An 18,948-nucleotide genomic window follows, 5' to 3' on the forward strand; every position below is an offset into this window, starting at 1 on the left:
TACGTTTTACAACAGACTATGGGTTTAATATGTTTTAAATGTATTCAGTAAGAATGGGAATGCTCTTAAATTTAATTTGGTAAAGTTAGATAAAAAAAATACAATTTTAATTTAATATATAAAGGAATTAAGTTTACTCTTTAAATGGGGAAAGACAAGAACAGACAACATTTAAGGAAGGCAGATGTGTGTGCTTCCTTTAGGATCTTTGATATGTGTTCACTATGCATCAACAGGCATTAGTGGTATACATAGACCACCTTGGCTGTTTGGTTATTTTTTGGTGAATTTATAACAGTAGTCTATAGGGACTTAGAAGTAAACTATAAACTGTGATTTCATTAACAAGTTGAAACACTAGTGCTATAGAGAATACATATGGAGATCTATGATTACCGTTATTAAAGCTAAGCACTAATTCCTAACTTAAGATACAAAGAATGTCAATTTTAATAATTTATTTTTTGTTTTAATCTAGTAAAACAAAAACTAAGGTAATATGTTGCTCTTTTAAGGCAGCTACTCCTTCATGTATACCTCTGGTCTTTTGCTTTTGATGCAAATTAACCATTCCTTTAGTTTATTTAATTTTATTTCTTTCCTTTGGTTTTATTTATCATAGCAGTTACATTTCAGTAGGAATGTGTGCTTAGTTCATTTCTGTTTTCTCAAGTTGCGCTACTGGGGATTTGTCTATATTCTTTATTGTTAAAGGCTAAACAGGTAGTAAAAATCTATTTAAATAAGCTCTAATGACACAAGGGGGTTTTTCTTACCTGCATTGACTTTACTAAACAGACACACACACCCAAACCGTTTCAGTGTGGGCGTGTTTGGTAAATATGCCATTTCTACCTTCCTTAAGCCAGGGGAAAATGTGGTGTTTTATTGTTTGTATGAATAAAGAGCAAAAACAAATTTGTCCCCCCTAAAGAAGAGGCCCAAATGTACCCCCCACACACACACAGACACACACACACACACACCCACCCACACATAGACATAATCATAACACAGTGTGGCCTCAGCGCAGGTGCGATCCCACATGGCTCTTTCCAAAACAAAAATTCCCTGAGGGTCTGGTGGAACAACACCTGAATCCCTCATATAGAAGTTAATGAGCAGTTTTAAACAGAAAGTATGCTCTTCCAGCATTTTTATAAATGAAAAACAACTTCAATAATAATTAGTATTCAATTATTGTTTTGTACTTTACATACTAATTTTTATTTGGTAATATGAGTTGAATCATACTCCAATCTGGTCAGAGGTGTCAGTTGTATAACTCAGAACTATACAACACTGCTGGTTTACAGCAAACTTCAGCTCCTAACCAGCTGCAACGATTCCTAGAAATAGATAAATTAAAGTTTGGGGTACTTGATTTTGCCTGTTGTGACCCCTAGACAAAGATGGTTTATTTATGTAGCATCATAAACCCATCGTATAAGAAGTAAGAAACAGTAATCTGTAGATTTGAAAGAGCTTACATAAACATTAAATAAAATATTGTTGTGAGAAAGCTGTAGTAAATTATTATATTTCTGTTTTAGTTTAAAAGATCCAAAGGTTTTAGCACATCTCAGGTTTTCAGGGAGTTTGTTCCAACATTGCTACATCCGTCTTTTTTCCATAGATATTATTGACATACAGACTGTGGCTAACTTATTTGTACGTATTGGAAAGCTTATGCTAAGAGATGTTGTAATAAGGCCTAATCTGTGGTAGGGGGAACGCATAAGCCTCTTTCACACAACATTTCAATCTAAAAACCTGCAAATTTGACCTCTGACCTCCCATTGGCCATTCATAAATCACAAGTGGACATGGTGTTACCCCACAAAGGTATCAAAACACAAGCAAGAGTCAGGTGACTTTACGCATAAAACCTGTCAGTTTCATTAGTATTAATGATTCTTTTGTACTTTTTATATAATATAATTATGATGTACTTTTCTTTGTTTTGTACTGTTTGTACTTATATATTTATTGTATTTATTGACAAAATTTGAGTTGTTTTAACCTGGTTCTGCGTGAAATCAGTTCCTCTGCAATTTATCATTTTTTAAAAGTTGAAAAACTAAGTTCTAACTGTATCCTCAGGATAATAGATACAATTTTGTCCTTATTTTTAATTGTGAGGATGAAAGATCAAAACATCGCAATACAAAATAAAACAGCTGTCTAGGAGCCAAAACACCTTGAGTTTTTGCTGCTTCTATTTCCATAAGCAGCCATGTTTCAGCAAAGATGTTCAGCAACTGTAGCAGACAGCCTTCATCAACAGTTTCTCCTGATGCTTCCAGTTTTTCTAGAAACTATACTAGTAACTATGGAGATGAGAAACAAACTTCTATATTTTTTTTATGTGAGGGAAATTTCACTTTCATGCCAAATATTCCAGTCCAGAAATCATTAAGCTGGACTGTATATTATATATATTTTAACTGTTACATTTCCAAAGTAAAATCTTATATAACATGAAGTGAGTTTTAGGAATTAATTTCACCCAGGATCAAAATGATACATTGAGGCTGAAATGCACACATGCATCCCTCCTAATGTTTGGATACAGTATGTGTCTTCAGGTTTGGTGTGTTGCAATTTTTGCTTACTTCATGTTGTCAAACAGGTTCTACTGAAGTGATATATTAATTATCCAGAAATTTAGACTCCCACATGTTTTTGTGTCAGGCATTTGATGTTTTACACTACGGTTTAGCCTTATTTAAACAGAAAAACATCCATCTAGGGATAATTTATTGTTGTAATATCAGATATTTTCCCTCTGCTCATTTTGTCTGGGCTTTAATACGGTGACGAAAGCTCACACGGTCTCTATTTCATCATCACACTTCTTTGCAGAGCCTAAATTCCTCTGCTGGGAGCACAAGCATGCTCACGTTCATCCACGGCACAGGCACTCGACTCTGCTATTTATGATCATGTGCCATGTTTCCGTTCTCTCCCGCCCGCATGACGCTCCTCCCTCTGTGCTTAACCTCACCTCCTCTCTTTAACCTCCCCTCTCACTCGCCTTGTAATCTTAAATAGGTTTCACATGGAGTTGTGGTCAGGCCTTGTTTCTCTTGGCCAAGGCATGTCACTGCAGACACTTCCTCTCAGCCTTTTTGAAGAATGAAATGTTTTATTTCTGGTCGAGGCTTCAGGCTCTGCGCTCCACCACCCCCAACATTGTTTGATTTACGTATTATTTAATTTCCTCTCTGAAAACTGAATGCAACACATCCCTGAATTTTTTAATTTTACTAAAATGCTGGATGGCGGTAATATGTTGCTCTTTGGGCATATTTTAGGAGAGTGATCCATGTAAAGCTTAAAGTTCCCCACTAAAGCCAAAATAATCCGTTTCTGTTTTTCTTTCACGTCTTCCTGTATCAATATAATTTTGGAAAGTGTTGTTTCAGGGCGATGCCTTGAACATTCACTTGATTAAAGAAATTATATCCGTAATTTCCGGTACTGCAAACTCCACAAACTGAGATTATACCAAAAGATCTGATTATGGGATGTTTCTTCTTCTGTGGTTTTATAGTTTCTAATCTTAAAACTGTGTTTTAGCTGCAACTACTGAGGGTTGAATGACTGATTTTTTTGCTAAGAACACATGTAGGTGTTTACTCAACACTTCCCAAGAATGCAAGTCTTTGCAAGCAGGCTGACATGTGCATGTAGCGTGTGCATGCAGAGTCCGCTGTAGGGGGAGTATGTGTTTGTGTTTGTGCATGCATGCATGGTTGCGTAAAGATTTCCTTCAAAACTTGGATTAATAAACCAAATGCAAATGATTGCATGAGTGTTTGCACACATGCAGTTCTTTATGTGTCAGCCAGGGCGTGTGCACTGTAGGTTATGTGTAAAGGACTTGTAGAGTGATGGAGGAGAGGTTTTTGGTGGGAGGCAGAGCAGAGGGGGAGTTGTCGGAGCTCGCTCCTGTAAATGTAACCGTTTGTGTGCGCAAGAAAGGGGCTGCGGGAGGAGTGGATGTGGCCCACCGTAGACACAAGGGCGGATTGATAGTAAACACACACTCCAAGTCTAGTGGATCTGCAGCCAGCAGCCTGGCTAACAAGCCCTTCATTAAGGCCGTCTGATACACTCACTGAGCACCTTTGTTGAAGTAGGAAGCGAAAAGTACGCCAGACAGATTTGACCTGAGAACGTTGGTATGTGCTGCCAGCAGTCACAAGCTTTTCCCCCTCTCATTCCACCTTGAGAAGGATTTATTTTTGTCATGCTGAACAGGTTGTCCTCTAACTGGTGCAGCTTCTTACCTCCTCCGGGTAAAATATTGCAGGCAAAAATACATATTTGCAGTCTTCTTGCAAATAATTCTAGGGTTTTACCTAGCATAATGCAGTAAAAATTACTAAATCTTAGAAATGCTGAAACACTATGCACACCTTTGCTTCTTCATAAGTATTTAGTAGGGAAGGAAGAATCCAGGTGCTTCTGATCAAATGCATTTGGCTTATGAATGTGAAGAGCTGTAAAAAAGCAGGAGTTTCGCTGCTCCATAGTCGCATCCTTCCACAGAGAGAAAGGCTTTTGATAAATGTTGACAAATTTAAGATAGCTGCCAAACTTTCCATCTGATTCACCTTAAAGCTTCAAAACGATTCTGGAACAGTAAACTTGGCTCTAAATCATGCATTTATCTGTTAAGCACGGTAAGGAAGGAGTTCACTGCAAAAGCACAAAATCTTACCAAGTATTTTTGGTCTAGTTTTTGAGTGCTGAGTCAAGACTAACATACAAGTAACATTTTAAGTAACATTTCTATATCTTGCTGAAATGATTTCAGCAAGATATTAGAAGCTTGTTTCAAGTGAAGAGTTTCTCAATATTTATTTTAAAATGTATTACTGTAGTTCCACTGGGACATTATTTCACTTATATTAAGATATTTTGCCCTTTTTATAAGTGAAATAATCTCCTAGTGGAACAAGCATTATTTCATCAACATAAAATAGTCATTGACCTAAAATAAGCTCCTATATCTTGCTGAAAAGTTACTTGTTTGTTAATTTTACCTTATTTCAAGTACACTTAGATATTTGATTTGTTGTGTTGTGTGTGATGAGTTGAACTTGTTATGCAACCACAGCTTCCAAAACAACCAGAACTCTTGTTCTTATTACTTGTTGAGAAATAGTAGAATCAAAGGGTTTCAGTGGTCCAGTCAAAGCCCAATCCTCAACCTGATTGAAATGCTGTGGTAGATTCTCAACCTGCATGGAAACAAATTTCTTCAAACTTTATAACCTCGTTTGAGATTGAGTCAATCATACAGTTGAATCATAGAGTGTACGTAGTTACTTAAACCCAGCTTTTCTGTTTTATTATTGTTTAATAAATAATGTGGAATCTTCTGTGTGCTTGAAGATGTATTTTGGTGTTTTTAGAACCTGGTATTAGAGGATAGAAGAGAGTTTGTACAGTATTTTCATTCAAACTCTTCCTTATTTCCTGTTGAATGTTTTGCTACTATTTTCTCTTGTTTTATACATTCTGGTTGAGAGTTGTCTTATCTTGCAACAACAGGACGTCACACGCAGACCTCAACATGCTGCCATGTATCACTTTGTGTGTCCAGTGTCTTCTTTTTAGCTCAGTATTGCTGTGTGTAGTGAAGCAGCATGATGTAGGGTATAGCTGTGACTGTAGTCCAGTGACCAGCAGAGCATAAAGGCTGCTGTTGTATTCAGGATTCTGGGTTGTGGCTCCCTATTGGCTGGAGCAGTGAAAATCAGCCCAGTTTCATTTCATAACCCCATTAAAATGACTTCAGTGTCCAAACTCCAACATTCAAGCCAAAGTACAAGATATAAATTAGATGATAATATAGAAACGTTTCCAAAAACCATGCTAGGCACATTTGTCATTAGTTAAACTTGAACTAAGCAGCTATTGGGCCTAAATATCTGGTCAACTCTTTCACATTTGTGGTGCAAGAAAAGTAACATCTGATCTTCAGTTATATAGTTTAAATGAATATAAACTTTCATTAAATATTATAAATATCATTAAATTAGCCAGATTTGCATTATTTAAAGAGTTCCCACTGGGAAGTAGGGAGCAGCCTTTGCAAAACCAAATCTTTTGTATTTAAATTTATCAGTTACTTTGCTGAACTTCCTGTGGTTTTGCTGTTTTCTACCCTATATGCGGAAGCTGATAATGAAGGAAACAACTTCCTGTTCTGCAGAAACATCTCCTTCTCTCCATCCATCCATCCATCCATCCATCCCCCCATCCATGTTTATTGTTTCCATCTTGAAATGTTGGAGGGATTTCAGACACTTTAAATAAATTCAAAATAAAAATGAAATATGAAAACTCAGAACTCTCTAAATTTCTATCTGAGAAAGTTAGAAATTTTTACGATTGTGTAGAAATTCTGTAAATACTTAGATTCACGTCAGATATGAGAAAATAGACTGACAAAGACTTTTGTTATAATCTGTTATAAATAAATATATATATATAGTTACGGTTTCATATATATATATAGTTACGGTATATATAGTTATTGTTTCAGTTTCATTGTCCAACCCCTGTATATATATATATAAGTGAAAATGTTGAAGATACTTCTGTTTACAGTAAATTGGTAGGATGATGGCAGCATTAGGGTACAAGGTATTACTTTGGTTTTTGCTGTCTCATCAAAATTTTCTCTTGGCCTTTAACTTCTATCCTCATCATGACTCAGCAGGTTTTACCTTCAAACTGAGAGGCTCTTGATTACTTTTTTGGGATTTGCTTTGCTTTATGACTGGTTGCGTGCCACCAGCAGGAGCTTGGTGTTCGCCCACCGGAGAGCTGCCAGCGCAGTGCATCGCTTCAGCCCGCCCCATATATTTAAGTGATTGCTGACAGAATTTATGACAGGACTGAAAAATGAAGTCTGCATTGCAATAACATTAAAATAGAGAGTTCTGCAATTTATTTGGCCTGCCACAAGTCAGCAATCTTTGCCACTGACAACACACACATACACACACTCCCACACACGCCTACCATTTCTGTGCATTTACAGTTTTCTCCCTTCCTCCAGTTTTCCATCACAGGAGCATGGGGGGCCCATCTTTAGGGGTATCAAGGTAATGCTGGGCTTTTGGCTGAGTTCAGGAATGCCTTCACATCTACAAACAGCCCGGCTCTTTGCTCGTCCTGTTTGCCTTTGTGGCTTGGTGTTTTTTAAGGTCCGTACGAGCAAACACTCAGCAGGAAACACTGAGTTGTTGATCGGCCTCGCAGAACAGGATGAATGTGAGGACTTGTGTGTGTTTTTCACACACCGTTTGTATATTTCAGATAACTTTTTATTAAACCTGATGGGCGTGGTACAAAACAGTCAAATGCGCTCCAATGCCGCTTGCAGAAGCATCTGCATAAATAAGAAATTGCAGTTTGATTGTGCGGCAGTGTTTGTCTGTTCCTGTTTGTGGATGTTGCCTGGAAACTTTATGAACTCTCATTGTTCAACATGTGGCATCTCTCTCAGTCGCCACTCTGCATTTGTAAACAGGCGGCGGGGATGCATAGCCTCATTGTTTTGCATCATTATTACTGACAGGCCTAAATGACTTGAATGATGGGAAGCTCTTATACAAAATTAACCCGGCCCTGCGTGTTTACCCTGCCTGAATCGTGCAGCTCATTGGCTTGAAACAGAAGAAAGGGGGAAACAGGCCTCTCACATCCTGACATCTGCAAAGCACCTGTCCCGAGACGTGCATGCTGCGAGCATTCTTGAGCGCGTTCAGACCTCCATCTCTTTTTGCTTTACTGTCCAGCTTTGGAAAAACGCCTTGATCGTCATGTGCTTTAACAATTGACAGTGTTTTTTCCTGTCTCCTACATGTTCGTAGTCCGACTCTGGTAGGGATGGCTGAGTATGTCATTCGAGGATCATTTTAGGATACTTATAAAAGAATTTTGTTCATCAACAACCACTTTGGTGTATCTGCTTTACATTTAAGACAAAAAGCTGTAAAACCAAAGGCTGTCACAACATTGCCTCTTTCTGCATAAGAAACAGATACATTCATAGTCATACTGAACTACATTTTTAACATTTTGCCTCAGTATTGCCAAAAACTTTATTGCATTTTATTGGAATTTTTTGGGATTGACCAGCCTAAAAGTGGTGCATAATTGTGAAGTTAGACAAAAACAATTTTCAATCAGTTGATACTTAATAGAAACACCTTTTGCTGCATGTTTTGCTGTGAGTCTTGGGATTTTTGTCTGTACTACCTTCACACATCTAGAGACTTTTTGCTGAGAATAGCCTAATAATTAGTCCTAAAATTAAGTACCTCTTCTTTAATTTTAGCTAAATTTAAAGACCCATTTTACACTTCAAATCTGGTATGATTTACAGATCTGTTTTCTAAAGACACAAGACTATTTTTGGGCATGCAAAAGTAAATTCATATTCATGAAAATAAAATAGGATTTTTTATTCTTCTATTTATTTAAATAACCAATTTAACTTAAGGATTTTGCCAGCGAGGTACTTAACATCAACTCTGCATATGGCTGTGTAAATCTGTCACAATAGTGAGTGCAGTTTGGTGAATGTGTCAGTAATGTAAAGCACTTTGAGTTGTCTAGTCTATTAGTCTATTTTCTAATTAGGGCCGCTTCTGAAGGCAATTGTAATTTTTTCAAATCCAGGTATGTATGAAGATGACAAAGACGTGTTTCTTTCTTTAATTCCATCTTTACATCTGATAATCAAAGCGATGTGCGCTTAGAGAATCCATCTAATGAATATTGTTTATGTAGATCTGAATTAATAAATATACAATTAAATTATTGTATTAGATTTTAATATGAGCAAATTTAACTGGATGTTTTTGTTTCTCAGCCTTTTATAGCTCCATGCCTGGTGTAAACCGCAGCTCTGTGCTGTGAAGTCGATCACATGACGCGGTGAAGTTGACCGCTCAGCCTGACAGATGAATGTCTGTGTCTGTTTCCTGTCCCAGATAACAGCAGTATGCAGAGAGGCCGCCCTCCTGGCCCTGCAGGAGGACATCAAAGCTGCACACATTGAGGCCAGACACTTTGAAAGTGCCCTGAACACAGTGAAGCCTCGAATCCCCGACTCGCTCGTCCAGTCGTACGTCAGCTATCAGCAGCAGCACAGCGGCTTCTGTTTCTTCTGACAACGCCACTTTGGACTCTTTGACACTGCAGTAGCACACATGTTCACTTGCATTCTATGTATTGAATTTTGATCCAAATGTATAGACACAAAATAAAACTAGATATTTTGTGACTGTCATGAACGCTGAAATCCTGTTTTTGTGACAATATTTTTGTGTAATTGTGTTTCATGTTTGATAAGAAAAATATTTCCAAAATTCCATGCTGTATAGTACTTAAGAGTATAGTAACTTGCAAAAGTACTTCAGGGCTTTTTATTGTGATTTTATCTTATAGACAAGGTAGTACATAGCAGTGCAGTTAGAGGGGAAAAAAGCATAGTTTTCACAATTTTTCATATAATCTGAAAAGTGTCTCTTGCAATAGCATTTGTGTCACTTACATTTGATCAAAGCACATACAAGCGTTAGAATGGCCCAGTGAAAATCCAGACTGAGATGCAATTGAGAATCTGTGGTGAGGCTTAAAAATTTGTTATTGAATTGTTAATAAACAATGGACAAACTTTTAGCCTCTAGATGTACAAAAGCTGCTACCATAAGTAAATAAAGTTTATTTATATCAGAGTGTTCACAGACTAAAATCACAAAGTACTTTACAAAGAAGTACTGCACTGTAAGTGAAACGTAATGCAGTTCTCTAAAGTTTTGATATGGGGGTCTGAACACAAACGCATGTAACTCCTACTACTAAAATACGTCCTTTCTTTTCACCACTTTATGTTGGTCTGTTACATGAAATCCACATAAAGTATATTCTTTAAAGTAGGCAAAGTTTGTTCCCTATACATTCCCAATAAATGGAATAGAATATAAAATATCCTGTATTGTACAACATCCTTTATATATATATATATATATATATATATATATATATATATATATATATATATATATATATATATATACAAGGACTGCACATCCAGAAATGTGCAGTCCTTGGCACAGCCAAGATACTGCGCAGGACCCTCAAGCTCCCAGGCCTCTGGTAGAGGACCCGAGCTCAGAGCATAAGAACCACCCGCGGTGGGTGAGAAGGGAATTTTATATATATATATATATAAAAGATAAAAAGATATACAGAATCTTTTTTAGATTTAAGTGTTCACACGCAGTTATTTAATGCATTTAATTTAAAAAATAACCTGCTTAAACTTTGTGGTGCGTTTCTGCTTCCTAAACTTTACTTCGTGAAGCTGCAGATCAGAATCCACGGGGGAGAAAAACGGTCACGGCTGGTATATTCATCTCATCCATACGTGGAAAATAGGCTAATTGCTGTAATCGTGAGATTTCCGTCCGCACTTCCGACCACTAAGAGTGGGGATCCAGGCGGCCATCTGTCGCGGGATTTGCAGTATCACCAAGAGGTTGGACTTTTACATCCACTCATTACTGCGCCACAAACTCGCTTCAACTCTCAGCTTAAAGCCTATAGATATTTTTATGTTTTTTCTTTTGTTTTTTTTCCCCCAAGCATTTGCTGACCCGAATTGGCGCCTGGGGTCATCCATCTACTGATTTTTCCATTTGAATGGGATATATTGACTTTGTATTGAACTTCCTTTTCTCATGGATCCGGATGTAGCGCATCCGCGACACCAATCAAAGCAGACAGTCAGGAACAGAGGAGCGAGGGGAGGGGGCTGGTGGCAGCTGAGAGGCGCAGAGGGGGGCAGAGTCTTTCCCCCTGGCTGCAGGGCTGCCTTTTTTTTCTTAAGGTGGTCTCAGACTAACCCGTTTCCGCCTCATGCAAGAAAAAATACATCAACACATTAACGGAACTTCAGCATGATGCATAAAACTCGCCGCCACGCATTTCATTTCCTCTGATGCCATGCATGAATACGCAATGGGAACATTCTAGGGAGTTCAGAAGACATCCTGTTGATGTGTTCCTCCATAAATCTGTTGGGAAAGTCACGCAAATGAAGTCGGAGCTGTTTAAAGAGAAAAGTGACAGTGAAAACTATGACTGGGAGATTGAATGTGGATTTGTGGAAGTCTCAATGTGAGACCTGACGAAGTGCAAAGTTTTTCTTTTCTTTTTTTTTAAATAGTCCGAAAAAGAAAATATAGATTGCAGCTTTTGTATATTTGGGTTGATGACATCACAAGAGGCAGTGGGCTCAAGCTGACCCTCTTTCTTAGCCATAATTGTTATGTTTCTAAGAAATGGAGTATCTACTCCATCTCTGAGTATCCCAGTCACAGACAAAGAAGAGTAGACATAGCATTGTGCTTTCTTTCAAACATACATGAGCGTGTCCGCCATATTGTGAGAGGCTAATTTGACTTGGGAACATGTAGAAGTTTGCCAGGAAGCAAGGTTTTCTGAATAAAAGAATCACTACAAAGTTTTGTTAAGCTACCCAAATAGGTGTTCATTTTGGTTCTAGTAATGGTATCTATTAAGATAAAAAAAACCAATATGCAAATCAAGACAGCACAGGGCAACCAATATGAATCTCACTGACCTTAAAATGGACATAAACTCACTCAATTAATCTCTAAAAATACACCAAATGATTTCGTTTGTAATCACAATATGCTTCAGCTACTCTGTTGGAAAATATTTTATAGTAAAAATGTTATATATCCTATGGAGAATCCCATCAACAGCAAATTTTCAGCCCATTTTCCACCTAAATGGATCTTATATGTAAATATTGACAGATACTACTGTAGCTATTGTATCAGGAATTACAGCTAATCTTAATTATAATTTCGAACATCAAAAATAACATTTGTTCAATTTTAAAATCTATTTAAATGCAAATGTTTATTCAAACCATAGCATTATGATGAACATAAGTCAAAAAAAAGAAGGGAAAATATCTTTTGAACCAATATGTTTTCACAGTAGTTACATTACCAAAAACCCCTTTTTAAATACATTACACTTTTTTCCTTCCACACAATTGTCTATTAACGTGCCTTGAATTAGCAGCATCTGTGAGCGGACTACTTCTTAACCTGAAAAATTGTTTCTGTAATCATTTTTGTAATATTTTCACTTTTGCATCTTGGTATTTCATTAGTTTGTAAGCAATTAACGTAAAAATGAACAGAAATGAAAGTTTAATATCACTCTGTATGTAATAGAACTACAAATTTTTAAAAATGCCAGAGCTGGTACAAAAGTTCTAAAAAAAAAAGTCAATTATGCAGCAAATATTAGCAGAAAGATGATATAAATAAACCACCCGGGGCGCTCATTACATAACTATTAGTCATATTAACCTCATTCATGTCATTAATCATAACAATCGGAAAGTAGTTGTTTCTGCCGCTGCCTGGTCCTCCTCCTCCTCCTCCTCTTCCTCCTCAGCTCAGAATGGAAAACCCGTTCCACCTTAACTCAGCGCGCCCTCTCTCTCCATCGGCCGGCCTTCCACATCTGCCCAATGAATCAGGAGCGGATGCGGTGTATCCTTTTTCAGAGCCGTGAATGGCCAATGGGAGTTGGCTTGTGGAGCAAACACAGAGCGCTTCGTTCCCATTCATTCAGTGCAGAACAGGCCCACTGAGCTGGAGGGAGCGCACGGCGGACGCAGCGTTTTGTTTTTCCTGCTCCTTCCTCCGCACCGCCGCGCAGATTGAACTAGAACTAAAGGACAGAACGCAGTCGGTGCTCCCAGCAGGGTTGGATATAAGCTCTCATTCCTCCTGGACGTATTTTTTTTCCCCTCCGTCTCTGCAACTCTGCCAACGGAACTCCTTTAACTCGCATTTACAGATCGGCCTCCACAAGTGCGTAGCAGCTCCCAACGGGTGACTTGTGTCTTTTCTTCATCAGAGCTCCGCCGTGGATTTATGCATGCGCACCCAGCGCTGAACCTTTTCTCCACGCAGACACCGAAAACAAAAGGAATAACGCAGTTAAAGGGATACTTTCGAGCTTGGATTATCAAACTCAATGTTATGCGTTAGACCTCGCAGTCCGCGCTTGGACATTGACCTTTTCCTGTTGGATGGAGTTTTGCTAAATTGTTTGGTTGATGGATTCCACGTTATGGATGCTTGCTTATAGGTAAGCGCTCTCCTGTCGGGTTTTTTTTTTTTGTCATTTGTTTTGCGTTTTCGGTTATTTGTTGGTCGATTAAAGCCCAGGAAACACGCTGGGCTCCGGTCTGAACGTCCAGGCACAGTTGCGCACGAATGCCCGGACTTTCCGTAACATTTTCACGGTGTTTTTGGTTGATGGATCTCCATGCCCGTGTCGCTCCGTGACTGCACTGTAATAAACACCCCTCCCCCACCCACGGCGGTTGTTTTCATTCATAAGTTCCTCCGTGTCTCTGGAAGCGTCCCGATCTCTTGACTCCCGAGTGTTTTCCACGGGATCCCGTTTTTATCTCTCCTTCCTGCTCAGATAAACGCGCTTTGCGTTGATCATCCAAACGAGGTGCGCGAATTCACGCAGGAGAACAGACCATGAAAGAGTCTGTTTATTTGCCAAACAGCCAAAAATCGATCTTTTTAGTGTGTTGAGTTAAGCAGACAGAAAGGCTTTATGTGTTTTTGTGTCAGTCCTGCTGCCTTTCGGCCTCCTGCAGGTTGACGTTTGCTTCAGAACACCCTGAAGGCTAAAACTCAAATTCCTGCCCGTATTTATGGTGTAAACATGCACATCAGGGGAAATATTTGCACTATAATAACTCCCAAAATCTGCTTTGCCAGAACACATTTTAACCCTTCATCCCTCCCAAACAGAGTGAATTTGCCCTGACCTTATTTATTCCCAATGCTGTAGTTTTGCCCCCCATGTCTCTGAGCTTCTCCTCGGTGTTGTAATAGAATACTAAGTGAGGCAGCTCATTTAGTTCCCTTGGATCGTGTCCTCATTTCGTCGCTGCGCTGCATTTAAATGTTAACTAGTCATAGAAATGTAAATGAGGAGGGGAAGTGTTTGTAGGACCTGTTGAAGTTTGGATCTGTGTGTGTTGGGAAGAAAAGTCTCAAAAAGTCTCGTTAATACTCAACTTTCCCTCCTCACTTCACCGGATCAGAAGTTAAGGACTGTGTAAAGGAGAAATATGAACTTGACATGATTTAATCCTGTTTTTATGATGCAATTTGGTAATAATGATAATAAGATGACAGCACTGTGTTTCGGTAACCAGAAAACTCCTTAGAAATGTGTTTTGCCCTTCTTCCATAAGGGCACTGTGTGTTTTCTAGTGTGAGCTCAATCTGATCGCATCTCCTCTGTCCTTTGTCTCTCCCTGGTCCCTTTTCCGGACAGGTTTTCCAATGCATGTCCACGGTGAATGTCGGAAGTGGTGATCCCCCCAGATGGAGCTCCAAAGTCAACATGGCCCCGCCGGATCATTAGTGGTGATCCAGCAGCCTTCCCTCGACACCCGGCAGAGGTCGGATTACGAGCAGGAGCTCCAGCATGCCGCCATTCTCTCCCTGGAACAAATCAAGGCCATCCGCTCCAGCAATGAGTACACAGAGGGGCCCTCAGTGGCTCGGAGGCCCCCAGCACCCCGTGTGGCCCCCAGGCCCCAGGATAAGCAAGAAAGGACCCATGAGGTCATCCTCGTCAATGTGAACAACAACTATGAGCGCCAGCCGTCGGGTCACCACCATCACGGTGGGGGTGGCGTGGTGGTGGTGGCCTCGGGGCCGCAGTATGGAGGCCCCCGGGCCCCGGCACTCAGCCGCTCCACCAGCACGGGAAGTGCTGCCAGCTCGGGGAGCAACAGCAGCGCCTCCTCTGAGCAGGGACTCCTCACACGCTCCCCCCCAATGAGACCCGGTGTGGGCTTGCAGCACCACCACCGGGCAGAGCGACCCATTCGGACTCAGCCCAAACCCAAACCTCTGCTACAGCCGCAGCAAGGACCTCACCTCCACCAGCCGCCCCCGGAGGCTCCGCTCAAGCCCCCGACCAAAGGGAAATCGGACTTTGGGGTCGCGGCCGCCGCTGCCGGCCACCAGTTCATCTGCGAGCGCTGTGGGAAGTGCAAGTGCAGCGACTGCACGGCCCCCAGGAGCCTGCCCTCGTGTCTGGCCTGCAACGGCCAGTGCCTGTGCTCGGCGGAGAGTGCGCTGGAGCACGGCACGTGCATGTGCCTGGTCAAAGGCATCTTCTACCACTGCTCCAATGATGACGAGGGGGACTCATGCGCTGACCACCCCTGCTCGCTGTCGCGCTCCCACTGCTGCTCCCGCTTCCTGTGCATGGGATTAATGTCGGTACTCTTCCCCTGTCTGCTATGCTACCCACCTGTCAAGGGCTGTCTGAAGGCGTGCCAGGGCTGCTATGACCGGGTCAACAGGCCCGGCTGTCGCTGCAAGAACTCCAACACTGTGTATTGTAAACTGGAGAGCTGGGCCCCACAGAGCCAGGAGAAACCTTCCTGATCGCTTCCTGTGAGTGCGCGCAGGACGCTCCCGATGTGGATCATATGATGACAGTAAAAACAATGACAGTCACAGATTAATGTTTATCAAGCACCTCCCACATGACTCCTCTTCTGGCTGCAGAACACGAAGGAGCTACAAAGGAGTAACGAAAACCACTCAATTATTTTTCATTTTTTTGCTTTTCTCTGGATCAGGACCATGTTTTTACAGACCAGTGTTTGTCTTAATTCTTTCTCTGTCTGTCCCCCAGCTCCCTGAATAACACTATTTTTTTATTCTAATTAAAAATGAAAAAAGTGCTTCTTCCGTTTGAGGCTGGCAGTTTCTTCCGGCCTGTGCCTGTTGGGGGCTGCCTCCCACCAAATCTGTGAAGGACGATCTGTTTTAGGGCGATTATGTAGCTGTTACCTGGTGTTCGTAGCAGACAGGTTTGTTGCTGCCACAGTAAAGCCGTGGCTCCTCTGCTTGTGTTGCATTAACAAAAGCACATCCATCTCATAGTATTCTCCACTTGGATATGTTTCTCCTTCCACCCATCTGGACTGTTCACACTCATTCTGTGGCATTTTCCCATGTTTCATTTTTATTTGTGTAAATTGTATGCTCCGTAAGAGGAATTTTGGCTATTTTAAAAAAAAAGAAAGAAAAAAAATGTCTGTCAAACATTTTTTTTGTTGTAAAAAAATATTTATTATGTGAAGCTCTATTATTTTATGATATTTATTGCAAGAGACAGTCTTAAATTTACTCATGTCTGAATATAACAAAATATCAAAAATACTTACTGAAAATTAAAGGGTGGCACAAAAGAAAACTATGTTAACTTTAATGCAGAAAATATATTAATTAATGAAAAATATGGTGCTGTGTGGTGTCTTGATTGAGAAGATGGGACTTGTAACTGGAGAAGTTTTCTGCATTTGTGTTCGTGTGTGTGCATGCGGGGGTGTGCGTGCGCGTGTGTTTTTGTGAGGGGGATTTCTGGCAAAACAAGAGCAACATGCACAAACATCTTGCAACTTGAAAGCAACTGTTGACATTCTCAGAAAGGTTTTTTGATGTGATTCTCCACAGCAGGCTTGAAATTTAAACGGCACAGGTCACTAAAATGATTAGCTTAGCATCTCTACATTATTCTTTTACAAAAACTATGTGGGTCACTTACACCAGCCAAACGAGTCACCACGAAACTATGCTCTGTAGTTTATTCCCGAAACTTTAGTGCAGCTATATTGGGCTATTCCCAATTTCCCAAATGGTCTCCACGTTGCAGGAAGGCCTTGCAGGAATAAGAGCGACCATTACAAGTAGCTGGAGCCACCTGTTCAAAGATAATAAACCCAGGCTATCAATGCTTTGCTTTTATGGCACGGTTCCTGCACTAAAGGCAACGACAGGAGCCAGTCCAGCCACCACCCAGACCCAAGCACCCCCCTACTCCTGTTTTTTTTTTTTTTTTGTCAGTGAATTTATCACTTTGGAAGTCCGTTGACCCCTCCAGCCCCCACAGCTACTAACTGACACCCACACACTTCTGCACCTCCGGGCCCCTAGGGGATGAGATCATCACTTTGAGTGTTGGTTGGTCAGGAAGAAGCAACAGCAGTTTGGGAAGCGTACACTTCACCCTGGAAATTCCTCTGGGAACAGAACAGAAATGTCCTCCAGCTGGATTTGCGACATGGTGGCGATGTTGCCCTACATGAAACATGTCTGGGGATCTTTGGATTCAGCACTTTAGAAATAAATGGTTCTTCTTGAAACTAAAACCCAAGTAGACAGGAAGTGTCTTGTTTTGTTGCTCAGACTCAAATCCACCCTCCCCAAATGGGCCCTTCTCTCCTCATTGCGCTTTTGGTGGAATGTACCTTTTGTTGCCTTGAATAGTTAAAGAGTGGATTAGCGATTTGTCAATTTCCTGCTACCTTTCAGTCTGGTAATTTGAGCCCCCCATTTGCTCCTGGCTTCTGGGTGATAGCAAACAATAGGAGGCCTCTTTTTTCTTTTTCTTTTTTTTTCAGGTTTCACTGTAGTTCCTCTACGGATTTAGGGTTGGGGGTGTATGGAGGAGATCTAAACTGTACTCAGGAGTCAGTAGACAGGAAGTCAAGTCTTTACATAGCATTTTCCAACCTAAGTGAAAACAATACTTATTTTAAAATCTTTAATCAGGTCAGCTGTGAAGTCTAAGGAGTAAGAGTTTGCAACATCAGGGAAAATAAATACTAAACATTTTTCTCAGTAAATATGTTCCAAACTCACCCCGTATGTTGGTAACAACCTATGTAATCCATACTTACTGAATATGAAAATAATTAAAAACATAAAGTAGGTTGCGTGTAGTAAAATAGAATAAAAAGAAGAACTCTTGAACACTATAGAACAAGAAACTATTATTTACTGACTAGTATGTAGAAAAAACAACCTGTATAAATTAACAGGGTTTTTAATCACCAAGATATCACACTAGATGATTTTCATAATAGGTTGTATTTATATAACCATTTGAACTGCTAATATGTGTGCTTCTAAGAGTATAAATGTTTGAAGAGAGCATTGTTAAATTCATAAGCTGGAATTGGGAAGAATATTTAACCACAATCTAGCGAGGATTCGGTGTTCCTTGCAAAATGAATAATCAGGAGAGTTGCCTGGACTCAAGAAGCACTCATGGAGAGCTTTAGAAAGACCTCAAAACATAATTGGAACATGTCAATATACTCACCTCAGTGAGTTTTGTGCACTTTCACTGCTCAAGACTCAACCACTGAAGAAAAAAACATGTTCAAATTACTTAAGCTGCTGACTTAAACAATACAGCAATAGTGGGAGAACATAGTCTGGTCAGATGAGACCAAAATTGATTTGGATGTTCATCCTGGCACCACACATTACCCAAAAGTGTACTAATATTGGGAATATTATGGTGCGGGACAGTCTTTGAGAATATGGCTCAGGCATTATATAATTTAAGGAAGAACAAAGGAAACATTTAAAAACTTGTTAAGAAGCTGAAGTTGTTCAGTACTTATTGTCTCCACTGTATGTGAAAAACTGAAATGTGACTCAAACAGTGACATCGCCCCCCTTTTTCCTCCTTTTTGCACTTGTTTCAGAGTACATTTGGCAGCTCTACACGCCCACGTAATGCTGTCAGCTTTGGCTGATCCATTACTGCAGCTTTAGGGTTTTTTTAGGGGGCCTACCAAAGTACAAACATGCATGACTACCAAATGAGTCACGATGGAACCTCCAGTCCACACATCCTCACCGGGGGAGTCCTTTTCTTAGCCAGGGCATCTCTGCTGGCAAGGCAGGATATAAACAGTCATCGCCTTCCACAACATTCATCACCAAAAAGGCCTAC

The 18,948-nt window shown here is 40.3% G+C and overlaps 2 protein-coding genes across 3 annotated transcripts in view; both read left to right on the forward strand.

Moving 5' to 3' along the window:
• The window catches only part of afg2a (AAA ATPase AFG2A), a 114,126-nt gene extending 104,787 nt beyond the window's left edge, over positions 1 to 9,339 (forward strand). For both annotated transcript variants that reach the window (XM_028008746.1, XM_028008745.1), the window contains exon 16: positions 9,024 to 9,339. In XM_028008746.1, coding sequence (XP_027864547.1) covers positions 9,024 to 9,203 — 180 coding nt within the window. In that variant the 3' untranslated portion in view covers positions 9,204 to 9,339. The remainder of the gene's footprint in view (positions 1 to 9,023) is intronic.
• A 3,238-nt stretch (positions 9,340 to 12,577) lies between these two features.
• On the forward strand, positions 12,578 to 16,440 carry spry1 (sprouty homolog 1, antagonist of FGF signaling (Drosophila)). The gene is made up of 2 exons (XM_028009221.1): positions 12,578 to 13,236; positions 14,452 to 16,440. Exon 2 carries the CDS (start codon positions 14,502 to 14,504, stop codon positions 15,576 to 15,578), a length of 1,077 nt encoding a protein of 358 aa, XP_027865022.1. The 5' UTR covers positions 12,578 to 13,236; positions 14,452 to 14,501; the 3' UTR covers positions 15,579 to 16,440.
• The last annotated feature ends 2,508 nt before the right edge of the window (positions 16,441 to 18,948 follow it).

The sequence above is a fragment of the Xiphophorus couchianus genome, chromosome 23 (assembly GCF_001444195.1).
Source record: "Xiphophorus couchianus chromosome 23, X_couchianus-1.0, whole genome shotgun sequence".
Classification (NCBI taxonomy): Eukaryota; Metazoa; Chordata; class Actinopteri; order Cyprinodontiformes; family Poeciliidae; genus Xiphophorus; species Xiphophorus couchianus.